At 33.6% G+C, this 18,135-nt stretch overlaps 1 protein-coding gene across 17 annotated transcripts in view; it reads left to right on the top strand.

Annotated features, from left to right (window-relative positions):
- Alg13 (Alg13 UDP-N-acetylglucosaminyltransferase subunit) overlaps positions 1-13,181 on the top strand; it is a 36,301-nt gene extending 23,120 nt beyond the window's left edge. For 6 of the 17 annotated variants that reach the window (XM_035364883.2, XM_085824831.1, XM_035364872.2 and 3 more), the window contains 2 exons: positions 326-471; positions 12,516-13,181. In XM_035364883.2, coding sequence (XP_035220774.1) covers positions 12,581-13,066 — 486 coding nt within the window. In that variant the 5' untranslated portion in view covers positions 326-471; positions 12,516-12,580 and the 3' untranslated portion in view covers positions 13,067-13,181. Of the gene's footprint in view, positions 1-325; positions 472-628; positions 717-4,765; positions 4,840-12,515 lie in introns of all 17 variants that reach the window. The other 11 variants (XM_035364897.2, XM_085824834.1, XM_035364878.2 and 8 more) reach the window with 4 other exon arrangements.
- Positions 13,182-18,135: the final 4,954 nt, after the last annotated feature.

The raw sequence follows: 18,135 nt of genomic DNA, 5'->3' as shown, positions 1-18,135 counted from the left end.
AGTATCAAAGATAAAATACAAAACTGAACATAGCCTTTAAAATTGCAATAAAACCACATAAATTCCATAAGAATTGTTAAGATACATAAAAATTCATTAAAATCCATAATACATATAAAACTCAGATCATCAATACCAAATTAGCACAATAAAATCCACATCAAAATTAAAAGTTTACACTAAAAACTCAGATCATAAAATCAGATCAATACAATAAAATCCTATAAAAGTTAAAAATTTACACAAAAATTCCACATTCATTTCTGTTTACATTAATGTAGCTCAGAACGGCCTCCACGTACTTAACATGTTTTCTATCATCCAGGATATTTCCATCTGAAATGCCATATGAATTTCTCAGATCTGTGAAAATACTACAACGATAAAAGAAATGGTCAGAGTCTGCCAGGACATCGGTCTGCCTCTTGTATGCAGAATTTACTCAAGTAGCTGGGGAATATTCTGTGTCCGGTAAGAAACTGATTAACGTCAATATTATCACAAAGATTCATGTATTTCTTGATTTGAATAAATCTTAAATGTCCCTTGTTCTTCCCTGACTCCGACCATCTGTGTTTCCACTCTGTTAAGCAGTCTTCTAAGATAATTCTACTTGCTTTCTTTCTAGATCCTGGGATCTCGATGTAATCAACACACTCAGACTTGGCAGCATCCCTTGCTAGCACGTCCGCTCTCTCATTGCCCATGAAACCAGCGTGAGCCTTAACCCAATGCAGTCTTAGTACAATAGAGTTAAAAATATCACAAAATAAATTTTTAATATTAAAAATTGTAAAATTAGTTGACACAGGGCGGCATAAGAATTGTAGTACAGAAAGACAATCACTGTAAATAGTAACGATAGACAGCTTTGGAATTTTAGAATGCACATACGATAAGGCTCTTTCAAAAGCACAGCATTCGGCCTGAAATACCGAATTGTACGTATTCATCTTATATTGTTCGTGGTGTATCTCTGTGCCGTAGTAGTAAACAACAAATGCTGCCCCAATCTGTCCATTGATGCCCGAACCGTCTGTGTAAATATCGAACATGCCCGTGATTGGCAGTTCTTTATCAAAATGACAAACAGTATTGCTTGCAGGGTGGACCAGCAGTCTATCAAAACTTTCAAATGCGTGTTTAGTAATCAGAGTATCACCATACAGTTTAAAATCCAGCCTGTCATCCCTAAATAAAAATTTGTCAAAATAAGCTTTGTAAAGAATCGAGAGAGGTGGAGTGCCAGCCAGGACGCATAAGACTTCCGTGGAAGCCGTCCTGAAGCTAACGCGTCATAGCCAGGCACCAGCTCCTTTGAATAGTGTCTAGTTTTATTCGTAGTCGACAGAGTTCCCCTGCCCTGGAACCCCAGGATCCTATGCCATACATAGTAATAATAACATTTTTGGAGATTTTTAACAATTTGGGATAATAACATTTTTGTAGATTTCTCGAATCGTATTGCATTTAATATTCAAGGTCTGGGCAGAGAAAGTACGTTTGTAATGAATCAATATCTCATTAGATTTCTTTTGTATGGTTTTAAAATGTTCCACAAATGCAAGTCTAGAATCTAAAATAACGCCTAAATATCTCATGGTATCCACAAATTTGATCCTGGTACCGTTAAATCTAAGCTGGTGGTTCTACATTTCTTTTCCCCTTTGCAGAAAAATAAAGCATTGGTTCTTTCCAGGCAAAATTGGAGTCCCTCGTCGATTCTCCATCTTTCAAGTCCGGAGCAATTTGTTGAAATAATCTCTCGAGTTTTTCCAAGGATTCCTCTTTTAATAGTACAAAAATATCATCAGCGTATGCGATAACTTTAACATTTTCTGGAAAGTCGATCCTTAATAACTTATTAATAACAAGGTTCCAGAACAGGGGTGCACTGCAGGAAGGAACCTTGCGGGCACCCTTTATATATTCCTGTAAAGGCATCATCTTTTCCATCAGGACTTATGCCATTAAATAAAACCTTTCTGTCTTCAAAATAAGACATATAACACTCGATGACATTATATGGAATTTGCAAATCAATTAAAATACCCAATAGGGAGGACCAGCTGATCGAGTCAAATGCCGACGAGATATCCAAGGAAAGTGCGACGACATGCCTATCAGATTTGTTATTCATAATATACTAGCTGGTGACATCGTATAGAACCGTGTCAGTACTGTGACAAGGAAGAAAGCCGTGTTGATTTCTACTTAAATTATTATTTTTTAAAACCCAGTACAATATTCTGTTGGCTAAAATTTTGTCAAGTATCTTGGCTAGAAAATTCAACAAGACAATGGGGCGTTTTTTACCATTTGGCTTTGGTATTAGTATGAGCCGTCCAACCTTCCAGGCACCGGGAAAAACACGAAATTTAAAACATTTGTTAAAAAGAAGATGTAAAAACTCAGGATAAAAACTATAAAATACTTTAATAAAAATATACCATCCGGTCCTGGAGCGATGCTACCGCGCAAATCCTGCACTGCCCATTGAATCTCTTCTTTTTTAATCTCTGGGTCAGGAACACCATCTCTTTTCAATTTAGCTCTAATATCATCAAAAGATTCGCAAGTGCCCAGATCTAGAGTATCAGGCAAGATTTTCCTATTTAGTTCCCTTTTATCATTCGTTATTTCACAAGCCACAATCATATTCCTGTTCCTGGCCTTACCGATGGCCACTCTCATAAAACCATCATAGTAAAATTTATTGTTTATAAAAACTCTGTTCGTGGCTTCAAATTTAGTCTTTCTCAAAATCCGTTTATAAAAAGCCATTTCTTTTTTATAGTCAGTTTTCCTCCGGATTCTCTCATCCTCAGAAATGCCAGAAACCTGGGATCTTTTCCTTAAGGCTCGTATGCGCCTTCTCAACTTCGTCAGATCGTCGTTTCACCAGTCAAAAGTAACTTTACCTTTATGTCTTGCCCGCAATTTCTTAGTCATTTGAGTACGCAATCTCCCAACAAATTCATCAATAAACATATCCAATTCATCTGCTAGTTCAATATTCTTTAGCCTTTCATGTGACTTCAACAACTCGGACTTATAGCCACGACAGAATTTTTCAATTCTTACAATATTTCTAGTGATGCCAAAATGGTCCGAATTTAGAATGTCTCTATCAAGTTCCAGGATCAAATATCTATGATCACTCATAGATTCCTCCTCTGATATCTTCAAATCATCGGGACGGCAATTCATATTTGGTGTAGCCAGTACTAAATCCGTTCAGCCAATACCCACTGACGAATAAAAAGTTGATGGGGAATTGTCAGCATTTAACAAATCAAGGCCATTAGCAATAACGAAGTCAAAGACCAATGTCCCCCTGAGGTCAATGTTCGGAGCACCCCACATAGCATGTCTTGCGTTGAAGTCTCCGAAAATAACTAGTCTATCATACTTTGGACAAAGATCTTCCAAGCGAGATAAACAGACTGAAACGTCCACGGCGGGAGAAAAATAGCAAGAGATGATACCAATCCTATATGCTCCATAAATCGAGATACAAGTGATCTCATCTGATTGAAAATCAAAAATTCAGTCAATGTCCCTGTTAACGACAACAATGGCCGTACGCCCACCAGGTTGTAGTGCGACTCGCCATGTGCTTTGACAAAAAGCTACCATCTTTTTCCGAAAATGCGACACTGTCTTACTTTCTTTTTTGGTCCAAAATACGCGCTAGGGCTTATTTTCGGGGGAGGGCAAAATAAAAGCATGTTTATATACTTTTATTTAATATTTATTTTACGCAGAATACAGAAATTTAAATTTATTCAATTACAGTCATGTCATCTTCTTCTGGAACATCGTTATAAATAATCGTCATCGTAATAAATAGAACATCGTCATCGACATAAATAAAATTATGAATTATGTTCTGATTTTCTTCCAAATCCATTTCCTGTTGAATCATTGGTCCGAATCTATCGTTAAATGAATACTTGTCTAAGTAGCCTGTTCTTAGTGCATTGGAAACATCACTATCAGTTATTTTGTCCCATGAATTTTTTAACCCAATTCACAACTTCTTGTAAGCCTGTTTTTACGAAATTACCTCGATGATTTCTCACCATTCTATTTTCAATATATTCATTGATTTCCATCCGCAAATGATCCTTTAATGGCTTGTTTATTGCAGTGTCAAGTGTCTGGAGGTAATCAGTCATTCCTGTCGGAATATTATTTATTTTTACCCATCAATCAGCCCTTTTGATTTTCGACTCATTCTGTGGGGTTTGGAAAAAGGTCGCTGCGACGTATGTGTCTTGGGGGTTACGGTTCAGCCCATGGAGGTAGGAAGTAAGATGGAGTTGCCCTAAACAAGTTTCTCCCGTACCCTGCTCTGAAGCACCGGCAATCCCTACGTGGTGACCAAAACATTGGGTTATTTACCATTGAGTTCAATGGGATTTGACGGGTTCGGATGTAAATATTTTGCAATTACGTCGTAAATATACATATAAATGTATATATTTTCTTTTTCTACAACACTTCAGAGTTCTAAGTATATGAAAACAACATATTTTTAAACAACATTTATTCTGAACGGAATTAAATGCTATACTTTTCACAGGACAGTTTTCTTAGAATGGTTTAATTTGAATGAAATATTTTCACAAGTTTTCGTTAATTACATTAGAAAAAAAAATTAAGGTAATTCGATTTTATTCGGTTAAGGCACAAAAATTAAGATCAAAGTTTATTGTATTATTAATATTAAAATTATGCATTATTTCTTTTCTATTTATAGAGCTTCTTCCTAAAATGCTTTCTTAAATATGACATGATTTTTTGGCTTTTGAGGCATCTTTTAAATCGAAAAATGTAAGTCAATTTATAATTAATGCTCTATTCAGTTCATTTTAAATTAGAGAATTATTAGGAATTAGCGATATACTTTAAATAGTACTTGACTTTTTCTGAACATTTCTGAAAGGGAATATGTTTTTTTTTTTTTTTTTAAAAGTATTATTTAAAACTTGTAACTGAGTTATTTTAAAATATAAGGGGAATAATTCTTTTAATTATACTTATCAGATTTTTTTTTACCCTTCATTTCAACAATACATATTCCAAAACTCTTTATTACTTTCTTAAGTGTGCATCTCATAGCATTTGCTTTAAAATACCTTTTAACAGATTGCTTTCCAATACGAACAATTCTTGCTTAAATAGTTTTATAACGTATTTGTCAACAGGATTTCAATTTATGTTTACAATTCAATATTAAGGTTATTATATATTTAGATAACATTTATAATCATTATAAATTAGATACATTTAATAATTAAATTTCTTCACAATACTTTCACAGTTGTTTATAAGTGAATAAATTCTTCATTTCAAATACATTTATAAATAATTTAGTGAATATTTATGTATTTTGTCAAAGGCAGATACATGCTTTTTGCAATAATATGCAACAATAATATATGGATGTGAAAAAAGTTTATTTTATTTAAAACATTTTGGCGTTTGGAAAATAAAATAAAAGTAGCGAATACTCTATCAAGGGTATCGAAAGACGTATACAATTTTAAATGTACCGTAAGTTATTTTTCATTCTTTAAGCATAACATTTTTCTTAAAATTTATATTTTTGTAGTTCAACAGCTTAGAATTTTATAAAACAAATTCATAATCAAAATCGCGCTGTTGTTAGTTATTGAAAAATAATCAAGATATGATTTTTGCGTAAATGTCACTAAACTATACAAATTGCTATTATCCATCACACTATGAATGTTTCTTTCATGCGAAAGTGTCCCTTTTTCGATTTGTATGGCACTGTCGTGTGTCGAAATAATATCAGAACCGTGTCAAGCGAGCTTCTGAATGTAAACAAAGAACACCCCATCTGGTGACCCAAGCTTCAAAGTAGTGCTTTACTTCTAGTGCCGACTGGCCCCTCCTTCCTATCCTACCTCCATGGTTCAGCCCAAATTTCACCCCGACGAGACCCTAACGGATGACGATGCCTTTCCTGTGAACGTATTTCTGTCGGGGCAAACGGTGAACTGGTTAAGATAAATTCCAAGAATTAATTTGAAACGAACTGTAGAGGTAATAAACAATTAATTTCTCGGAATATTTTGTTTCAAACATTTCTCTGAAATACGAGTATTAGAAAAGCTAAACATATTATTACTTAATAAATCAACAGCATTTTTTAACGAATTCTTTTTGTCACATTATTTTAACTAGGGCTTATTTTCGGGGGATGTCTTATTTTACAAAAAGGTTCCGAAAATCACGATAGGGCTTATTTTCGGAGGATGTCTTATTTTACAAAAAGTTCCGAAAATCACAATAGGGCTTATTTTCGGAGGATGTCTTATTTTCAGATAAAGACGGTAGGTTCTCATTTATTAGATATGGTACCTGTAGGCATAAAATGTCAGGGGTAAACTCTAAAACATTCTTTAAGACTGGGAGCTGGGCTGCGGCAAGCGAACAATGATTGGCGTTTAAGCTTACAATCTTCATATATAAATATATAAAATTGAATAAAATACAATAAAAATAGTAAAAAGTATTTAAAAGCATATATACAAATTGTTGGAACCCGAGACCGAAAATGTCATCTATATATCTATATCGACTTCCAAATGATCATGAATGAAATCTTTTTCACTAGAGAAACAAGGACATATTTTGTCCGTTGCACGATGCATCACATCATAGTTGGTATTATATTTTCTATTCGAGTACTCGCAGTTAACGCACCTAAGTGTCTTTTCAGTGCATTCTGTTTTAAGATGGTTACCAGAACATTGGGGGCAGCATAACTCAGAGTTGCAATGTTTCTTTGTGTGACCATATGACCAGCAATTGGTGCATTGCCGAGCTCTTAAGAAAAATTTTGCACTGTACGACTTCCAACCAATTGAAATTCTTCTTTTTCGCAGAATTTCCCCTTGACACTTTGAATCAAATGCAAAATCTCTCTGAGATTCTCTTTTAGTAGAGATATCAAAAAGATGTCTAGCACATTTTCTGTCGCATACGCATTCCTTACAAAGAGCCGCAATAAGAGTCTCATTGTTTAGATCCTTTTCAACATCATAGACAATTATTTTAGGTTTTATAAAACGCTTCTTTCTCATATAAATTTTACTGCCAAGATTTCTTTCCTGGATTGCGTCCTCAAGCTTTGTGAACTCTTTTGTATTGGCTAATTTAAGCCTGAATTCCCCGTTCTCAAGTCTTTTAGACTTTTGAATATGTATGCCCAATTCAGTGGGGTTAATTTCTCCAGTAATCTCATCATAAACATCAATATCAAGTGTGAGAGGTTTGAGAATAAGTTCATTAGAACCTTTAGCATCAGAAGTTTCTTGTTCATTATAGCAAGTAAGTTTCTCAAAACCATCGGTCAGTATACCTCGAAGATCTCGTATATCATCTTTAATATCTTTGATTTCCAGACTCGTGTTATTTTTGAGCTCCAGCTCAAGAATTTGCAATCTTTGAGCTGTGGCAAGCTCCAGGATTTTATCAAGACCATAAATAATTTTGTCTGGTAACACAGCTCCGATCTTTTTTTGAGATTTAATTTTGTCTACAATTTTGTAAAGTTCCTTTACAACCTCATTGATACTATTTGTATCTTTCAAAGTTTTATCAAATACATCTTCTTCACGACAATCACTTTTTTCAGATCCTGCAATTTTTGACTACAAATTTTCTCGGCAATCGGGTTCCAATCCGATAATAAAATCAATACATAAATACAAGTCACAAGAATAAAATAAGATTCAAAGTCAAACGAAGTTAAAAAATTACAATAATCAGGAGAACCTCTAAGCACTCAAAAATGTTTTAAAAAAATGATGCCCACAGGGCCTAACACCTTCACCTGCCTCAGTGCAATTTAAAAAGTCTTTACAGAAAAATTGTGCCGTGCACCTACAAGGTAGTTTTTAACACGGACTTATGACTTATAAACCTAAATAAACTTAAAAACTAATTACATTACATAAAACACACACACACACAAAACACAAAAGAGAAAACATACATACAAGAAAATACATAAACATCAAAAGAAGAAATGAAACAAAGAAAATCCAAATACAAAGCAGAAAATCATAAAATTCAGAACACAGAACAATGGCTATATACGCTATAGTTGTGTATCTTAAATCAAGTTAGGAAATAAACAAATTCTCATTCAGATTACAGAAGAGTTTTGCCAAATAATTGTAATATGATAATTAATCACTGTGTACATAGTCAATATATTCCACAGTAGTGCATAAGCACAAATTCTCATTCGAGTTATAAAATATTATGCCAAAGTAAGTGCATATATGCATCAAATAAGTATACAGATAAAAAGGTACCCGTTATGGGCAGCAACAACACTTTTCCATGTGAGTGGAGAAGGACAAAGTCTTTAGAAGTACTCCCCTTCAGTCTCTAATACACGCTTAAGAATTCCAATATCACAATAGTGCTCTAATTCGCAATAGATCCATATTCAGCTCATAAGAAAAAAAAAGAGACATCCAGCAAAGTCCTCTAAATCCAGCAAGTCCTTCTTTTCACCAATCAATAGACTAGCCGGGTACGCCATCCACTACCGCCCAACAATACACACAACTCACAACCCAACAGTGTACTGAAGCTCCTGACAGATACAGGTGAAGAAACTGCGCTTACCTGCATGGGTGTAACCTCCAATAGTCTGTCTGCAATGCTGGCAGCTTTCGAAGAATCTAGCGGCTCCACCGACGCTAGGATAGATTGTACATTTGGCAGCATTTACTGAACGAATAACTCTAGTAACAATGAGTCAGCTATATCGTGTTTTTGAGCATGCCTTTTCATGACGCGAAACAATGCAGATGGTTTATGTCTCCCAGCTGCTCCCCTGTGAGTAATTTCCTGATTTCCTTGGCAGCTTTCAGGTCTTCGTAAGAAGAATCTGCGCGTTCCCGAAGTATGATATTTCGAACCAACGAAGCAATCTCCGGCGGCAAGTAAGCGACGCAATAGTTAAATTTCGTCTTGGGATCCGTAACAGGCTTGGGTGGGGCTAATGCAAATGTCGATTCACGCATAGCAAACCGCAATGCCGGATCTATAGGATGTAAGTTGGTATCTTCACGACTGCTGTTTCCTCCGTGGCAGTGGCTGCAAGGAAGAAAACGAAAGTCCTGGAACCAAGCTTCTGAAGCTTCATGTGTGTAGACGGGTCGCCATTTTATGGGTGTGAGAAGACATGACTCCACTTCGCTAAAACACAACTTTATTAACATTCATTAGCACAACTATTCATTAAAACAGAAAAAGGTACTTTTCCGTTTTGCCGGCGCAGGCGATAAAGTCGCAATAATGGTACAACTGATGCCAAACGGAATATCCTCGCTGGTAACCTTTTACGCATCATTTTCAAAACAAATCGCAGCCATTTCTTATCAGATTGATTGTTTCTTTCAATCCTGGCATTCAATTATATGAATGCCAGGATTTATATCAGCTAGTTCAATTTTATGCTCTAAGGCCATTCGTAGTAATTAAGTCAATTAGGATGCAATCACACTGCTCACCCGAAGGCGAAAATATAGAAAAGGCAAAGCCAAGAGTTAAATTCATCAATTCTAATGAGAATACATTAGCGAAGTAAAGCACTACGGTTTTACATAATTTTTGAGTAAGCTATTCGCACGAATTGAAATAACTCTTGCATTCCAAATTAAGATTTAACTTCAAATTAATGGAGATGATTACTAAGAGAATTAGATTTTTGTAGCGTAGTTTTCGCGAGATGAGATTACGTAGGGTCACGGAATATGAACTGGTGAATCAGAAAGTTGAACCATGAAAGCATAGTAAATTCTTAATGTCTTTTTACAAATTTATGGTCTTTGTTTTTTGGCTTTTTACAAAATTTTAAACGATATTAAAATGTTTATGCCTTCCCCCCCCCCCAAAAAAAAAATCTTAGAACTAACATTTTTTATGTGTATACTGTATGTTGTCGCCAATACAGTCATCTTGGCGACATTTGCGCCGGCGAAACGGAAAAGTACCCAGAAAAACTTACACGGAAATATTTAAACATCTTTTGCACTCGAGCTAAGGGCAATGTGAAGCAAGTTCGCTGGTCGCGCTGGCAGTTATTACGAAAACAATGTGACGTCATCTGGCGGCGCACGCAGTCGAACATAAGACTGCCACAGAATCCTGGGGCTTTCATTTCATCCTTCATGAGAAATGTTCTAAAGGCATCTTCTTCCAAGAAAACTTTGCTTAATCCGTGTTGAATTCTGCTCTGGATTGAATCCCTTCTCTTTATTGGGTTGCTTAAAGGTCTCGGGATGTTAATCTGCAGCTTCTATATCAGCAGATGCAGCTTCTCCGTGTGATTTTCCAATTCGTAGTTGGTAACGTTTCACTAACTGATTAAACTAACCCTTGCTGGATTGAAATTCTTCTGCATCTGATGCTGATGATGGACCTGGTTGTGGTTCTCCTTCATTGCTTCCATTGAATTTAGAATGTAAATTCAGTGCCTTCTTACAAATCATCTTTGTGTTCAAAGACATATTTTTCTTCCGAGTCTTCTACCCAGAATGCTAGGGCAGATTCCATCCTGACAATTACCTTGTTTCGTATAACATTCACAATCTTAGCACTTCCGCAGAAACTCGATGCTACGCTAGATCTGATTGCTTTCTCATTTTTCTTTTTGTAACGCACGGTTCTTTCATTCACTTCTTAATAGCGCCCTACCACAGCATAACTTTTCCCTTCCTTTATCATATCAAGCAGTTCTACCTTCTCATATAGAGTCATAACCTATTTCTGATGCTTAGGTTCCTTGCCCGAAGCTGGAGATGATGCAGGGTGTTTTGGTGACATTATGGGGTGTAAATAATATAGGAGTACAGTAGTAATTATGTAACACACCAAACATTTGAATTCACAATTCAAATAATCACTTATAGGGCGTAAATAATACAAGGGTACAGTATAATCTTTATTATATGCGGCTTAAGTGTCTGTTTGTCGCCGATAGTTTATTGGTTGCTTGCGTAACTGTACTAGCCAATGGGGTGAAGATGCCACTACATTCAAATAGTCCATATACACTGATACCGTACATGCAGTTATCATTGTTTTAATTAAATTATCATGGTATTTAAAAACATATAAATATTTTTAATTCATAAAATTGTTGCTTGTTATGCACTTAACTATATTTATATATGAATTACCTAGAAACTTGCAAACGTTGATAAATTAAAGGAGACGAAACAAACTAACGAGTTGTGCGTAGTACATCTCATCAGGTAGTTTACTCAAACTCCTATGCTAAATATCCTTTCGCGTAAAGAGTTTAAAATTTTGCCCGATTTTATTCCGACATTGTATTTTAAACTGAATTTTCAGCTGAACGCAAATTGAGCGTGTCAGGGGGAACGTGAACATTTGTTTGCATTAGCAATCATCTGTTTTTGAAATGGTTTACAACTGTACGCAAATTGAGCGTGTCAGGGGAAAGGTGAACATTTGTTTGCATTAGCAGTCATCTGTTTTTGAATTAATTTAAGGCTGAGCGCAAATTGAGCGTGTCAGGGGGTAATTTAGTTTGAATTAGGAGACACCTTTGCACAAATCATTTTAATTACAATTTATAATATCTAGAACAGCGGTCATTTCGTCTGACCGCCGGGCTTTCCAGTTAGATATAACAAACCAAAAACTTAAATTCAATCACTTTAAAAACCCTCGAGCGACTGAGAGAGAAAACTGTTTTGCCTCTCGCGAATGAAGGTGCTTGTGGACGTTACGTCGTCTGCAGCCAATCAGCAGGAAGGAGAAACGAAAGCTTGTAACTGACACTGTTATTTTAAAGTTACTCACCAGTTAGAGAGAATGTGAGCATTTTTCTGCTAAAAATGGCCTAAGAAATTCAGAAAATAGCCAAAATTATGGGGGGGGGGGGAAAACTTTAAGAGGAAAATCCGCGAGTATGCGCGGCCGCGAATGGGTAAGGGTGGTATACTGTATTCAAATTTCAAAAATGTTAGGTTGGAAGAAACTTCAGTTTTCAGCTGAATCCACCTGGAATCCATTTGAATGCTTTTCACATTCAACTGGATAAGAAAGTGCTCATATTGCTTTTTCTGAGTAAATGCAAACAATATTAAGAACTTAACTAAACTTGGCAGTGTAAATAAACAGTTATTTAGTTTTCACAAAATATTTGTAATGCAAAATAGAAAGGGAAACAAGAAACTTACACAAAACGAAAAAGCTATGGAAAATGTATAAATAAGGGAAGGTTGAACTACATAGTCATACTGAGCGTTTCTAACTCTATAAATCATGTTTAAGATGTTATTTTTAGATTAACTATTTGTGTAAATTGCATGCCTGAATAGGTCCTAAAATTATCTTATTAATTACTGAAATGTATTGTTCGTAAAACGTGTATTTTCTTTTTTACTTCCATAATTTATTTTTAATTATTTTAATTCTTATTTCAGGTTAATCTCTTCTGAGGATATCTATTTACCTAAAATACTATAGCAGACGTAAACGTACCGGAAGCATGTCTGCATTTGTTACTGTTGGCTCAACTTCTTTTGATAATTTAATTAGAAGTGTTTCATCTTTTGATATCCTCAATTTACTTGCATCTAAAGGATTTGAAAAGATAATTTTTCAAATAGGCAGAGGTAGTGTGATACCAGAAAGTAGCACAATCATAGAAATTGAGTGGTTTAGATTCAAAGATGATGTCACAGACTACATAAAGAATGCATCATTGGTTATAGGACATGGTGGAGCTGGTACAATTTTAGAATCTTTGATCAATAGAAAACCATTGATATCTGTTTTAAACGAAGCACTTATGGATAATCATCAAGGAGAACTTGCTAATCAGCTTGCTAAGGAGGGTTATCTGAAATGCTGTACCTGTGCCACATTATATAATACTTTACAAGACTATTTTGCTGATAAATATTTTGTTCCTTATATCTCAGAACCTCACATGTTTTCAGCTTTTCTAGAGCAAGTTATGGGCTTTGTATGAAAGAAATACACATATATATATATAAAATATCGTAATAATATTTGAAATTGTATAGTGGGAATTATTTCATAAGAAATATACATTTAATATAGTTGTAAAATATGTGCAAACTTTTCTCAATGAGTTGTTTATTGATTTGCCTCTTGTAGTAGATTCTATATTCATTTTATTCATTACAAGATTTAAATTAAGATTGCAACTAAGAACATTACAATCCTCACGTATTGAAGTTCGTAAAATAGACATTTATATATTGAAATAAAACATATAAATCTTAAGCTCTGTTGTTAATTATGAACCAGCTATGGCGATCTTTATTATTTTAAAGGAGAGTAAGTGATTCAGCAATTTATAACTACTATAGTGTCTCAAACGTTAAGATGATGTCTCCTTTAACATGCCTTTTTGAAAAAAAAAAAAAAAAAAATATCTTGAATGTGCAGCTTGATATTAGCAATATACAAGAGAGTAATTTATCTCTTGCTTATTTCCATTAACTTTACAAGAAAATATATGAAAACTTAAAAAACATATATTGCTTCCCAAAATGCCATATGATGATTTTCTCGTAGAACACCTTCAGCAAATCAAGCAGTTATATGTGAGATCATCTGACGAGCAAACACATTTCTCCTTTTAAAAGCACATTAAAAAACGCAAAGCCATTTCATATGCGAGGCTATTTTTACATTCAATCTGATACAATACATTTTTGTATAATATTGGTTTACAATTCATCTTTAACGTTTTAAAATGTAATCAAATTCAAATTTAAAAAATACATATTTAACGAGCTAAATAATGAGGGAAAGTGCAGAATCGCCCACTGCTTGGCGCGTTTTTCAAGATCGCCAACTTGGCGCGCTCTCGCGTCTTGTCTCGTGGTTTTACTTAAACATGATTTACAACCCTTCCAGAAGACACTACGCAAGGAGCGACGTTTACAATGGGGAATTAAAATAAATACAAAATAAAAGTTGAAGCAAAATTTTGTAAACTGAAAATCGTTTAAAAACAGCTTAATAGTTTTAAAAAACAAACACGGTTAAGAAAACATAGTAAGCTTCAGAAACTTAAAACCGTCACAAAACACTGAAGAATTAAAATACATTCACCTATAAAAAAATTGGGGAAAGTGCAGAATAACCCACTGCTTGACGCGTTTTTAAGAATTGCACAAACTCGATCCATGTACACATTGACCTATTTTCACTTAAAAAAACATCCCAGAATTGCACAAAAATAGCATTGCGCACTCTCTAGACTTTATCCATGTACACATCGACCTATTTTCACTTAAAAAGGTAAAAGAAAATTGACAAAAATCCAATTCTTCTGAGTTATGTAAAAAGCGCCAAACAAATAAGTGGGAAATTTTTTAAACTGGAAATCCTTTCAAGAAAACCTAATAACTTTAAAAACTTAAATTGTTTCAAAAACATAGTAAGTTTAAAGAACATAAAACCCTGAAAATTAATACTTTCACTTCCAAAAAATTTTAAAATATGAAAATCCAATCCTTACAAAAACATAATTTTAAAAACTAAAAATCGTTTCAAACACGTAAAATCGTTACAAAACACTAAAAGATAAAAATACTTTCACTTACCTGAAACAGGGTTCGTACGGTCCTTAGATTTTTTGGAATCGATTTTTGGTCCTTAAAAGTCCTTAATTTTGGCCAAAATCAGCAGAAGGTCCTTAATTTTAATCATCTGAGATTTCTGTCTGTTTTTATAACTGCCATTTTGAGTGTAAATTAGCATTTTGGAGGAATATTTTTGGCGATTCACTGACATATATATGGTTATCTTTTTGAATGGGTTCATGGGTTATAATTTTTTTATTTTTAATATAAACAATGGGATACTCAAGTTTAGTGAAGCATAAGCATTTCGAAATTCATTTTTTCTAATAAAGAGCTCTTAAACAACTTTTCGCTTTTACAGATGTGAGTTCTTTTATTAAACGGTTCTAAATTTGGCGACTTATCAACATTTTGGCAATTTTAAGATCAGTTTCTATAGAAAATTTTTAATTCCGAGATCTGAGATTTTTTCGACGATTTTTTTTAAAACATCGTAGCATTGATAAATTTCATTAAAATAATGGTAATATATTGAAATTATATTTAAAAAATAACATTAAAATAAAAAATTTTTATTTTTCGCTGTCATATTATAAAGTTTCATTTTGGCAATTTATTATACAATATTTTGAATCTGAAATATAAGCAAGGTATAATGCTATAAAGCACAATTTATGAAACAACTCTTAGCAAAAGCAAAATTAGCTATGTAATTAATTAAAAATGTCTTCTTAATTTGTTCATAGTAAGAGTTTTTCCCATGTAATTGTCTCAGAAATATGCATCAGTTTTCTCCATAAAATTAATTTTACACTTTTCTCCCCCCCCCCTTTTTTTTTTCCAAAATATATCTGGCTTTTTGCTGTTACAGAATTGGTAGGGATAATTTTTCTTTGGGATTTTAGACATTGCAGCTTGGAAAATTTAGAAGAACTTGAAGGCAAGATTTATAGACCCACGATTCTAGAAGATTCGAGAAATAAGTGACAAAGTGAAAAATATCTCCATGGTATAAACGCATAATGGATGTATTGTACAGAAAGTTTGCGGTGAATTTCTTATTTCTTAGAGAACGTCTGGAAGAACAATGAAGACATAATATTTGAATGTTTTACTCCTGATACTAGAATCTTTTTCTTAACATGTTTATCCTTCCTTTATTTTCTCGACTTTTCACTAGACACAAGCATGGAAAATATCAAAAATGCTTCTAATCTTATCACTTGGGCAGGCATTACAGAAAAGGATTTTTTTATTAATAAAGAAATTGAAAACTTACAATTTAAAAGATCCATCTAATAAGTCTTAATGTATCATGAGCTGGCACTAGGCATTTTCCCATCTGATGCAACCTCTGTAGATCCTGAATTCGACTGCATAGTGTCTTTCTAAATTCTGTTTCCAATGCCCGTCTAAATTCTAAAAATTCTGCCACACCAGCTCCCTTTTTTTTTTTTTTTTTTTTTTTTTTTTTTTAGAATAACAGAAATCTTTAATTAAATACCAAAATTCTAAAGTGAAAAGGAAACATGCTGAAGAAAGAAACTGAATACATAAAGAAAATTATTCTTCAAAGGTATGTGCAGTTATTATTATGTAAATTACCCAATTGTTTATGATTTCAGCCTTTACTAATATTCCATTTCTGTTTCCTCATATGATAGAGTTATTGAGCCATATTAAATTCAAATTAAATTGTATAATCTTTGACCACTAGTCCACATTTTTAGTTTAAACTTAACTGTTCTTGTTTACTAATTCAGAAGTCAAACAACAAAAATCAGCGTTATACCTACAAAATTTTCACAGGACTAGTTTCGATGGTTTTACCGAACCATCATCTTCAGCTGCAAAACCGCAAATGAACAAGATAGGAAATAATGATTAGATAAGATAAGAAAGCCTGGACAAGAATAAGCAAGTGGCGCCATCTGTTGGCGAAACCAGAACTAAAACATAATTTCTCTAAAAGCCGAAGGCAAATTTGGATTGGAATTAGGATCGTTAACTAGAACAGAAAGATTTTTATGAATGTGAAATGCCTCTAGAAAATCCAGTTCTCCAATGGAAGATGTTTTTTGAATAATTTTGGCAGCAGAAAAATTGAAAGTGTGATTTTCGGACCAACAATGTTGAGCAACAGAAGACTTCTGTGTTTCCTTTTTTCTAACATATGCCTCATGTTCCTTGACGCGAAATTTTAAGGCTCTCTTAGTTTGGCCAATGTAAATTAAACCACACTGGCAAGGAATCCTATAAATACCCCAGGAATTCATATCCGGAATGGGGTCCTTGAGTATAGAAGTTGGAATTTTATTGATGGGAGAATAAACAACTCGAAAGTTAAATTTCTGCAAAATATGTGCAACTTTATAGCTAATTGATGGATAATTAATAGCTTGTTTAATTATGTTACCGTGAGATGTAGTTGACTTTGTTAACATCAGAACATGCCTTTATGTTTGTTCTAAGTTCTTTCTAAATAAGAGGAAATATGTGACAAAATGAAAAATGTCTCCATGGTATAAACGCGTAATGGATGTATTTTTCAGAACGTTTGCAATGAATTTCTTACTTTTTGGAGAACATCTGGAAGAACAATGAAAACATAATATTTGAATGTTTCACTTATGATACTAGAATCTTCACATGTTTATCTTCTCGTTATTTTCTCTACTTTCCACTAGACGTAAGCATGGAAAATATCACAAATGCTTCTAATTTTATCACATGGACAGGCATTATAGAAAGGAATTTTTTTTTTATTTATAAAAAAATTGAAAACTGATAATTTAAAAGAATTCATCTAATATGTCTTAATGCATCATACACAGGGCTGGCACTAGGCATTATCCCACCTGATGCAATCTTTGAGGATCTTAAATTCTGCTGCCTAGTACCTTTCTAAATTCTGCTTCCAGTACTTGCTCTAAATTCTAAAAGTTTTGCCATTTCTAGATTTTGTTCCTCGGTGTGTCACTAAATTCTAAAAATTCTTCCACACCAGCTCTGTAACCGGCCCTTACCATATATATTTCATATTTCTTCTGAATTCTAAAGTGAAAAGGAAACATGCTGAAGAAAGAATTATTATCCATATTACTAAAGGAATATTTAGAATCCATATTACTAAAGGAATAAAATTAGCAGCTTTTTCTACACATTTTAATTTTTTTTTTTTTTTTTTTTTTTTTTTTTTTTTTTTTTTTTTTTTTAGAATAACACAAATCTTTAATTAACTCTCAAAATTTTAAATTCAAAAGGAAATGTGTGGAAGAAAGAAAAAAATTCTTCAAAGATATGTACAATTATTATTATGTAAATTACCTAGTTGTTAATAATTTCAGCCTTTACTATAATTTCCCCATTTCTATTTCCTCATATGATAGAGTTACTAGCAGCTTAAGTTACAATTAAATTGAATTTGGAAGCCGGAGAGATGAAAAATTAGTAACGCCTTCGCCGGGAAACAAACCACGGA

The sequence above is a fragment of the Stegodyphus dumicola genome, chromosome 10 (genome assembly GCF_044657685.1).
Source record: "Stegodyphus dumicola isolate Sdum_Otavi_A_Nest chromosome 10, ASM4465768v1".
Classification (NCBI taxonomy): domain Eukaryota; kingdom Metazoa; phylum Arthropoda; class Arachnida; order Araneae; family Eresidae; genus Stegodyphus; species Stegodyphus dumicola.
The sequence above is the reverse complement of the archived record's forward strand: the minus strand, read 5'-3'. Positions and strand labels throughout refer to the sequence as shown.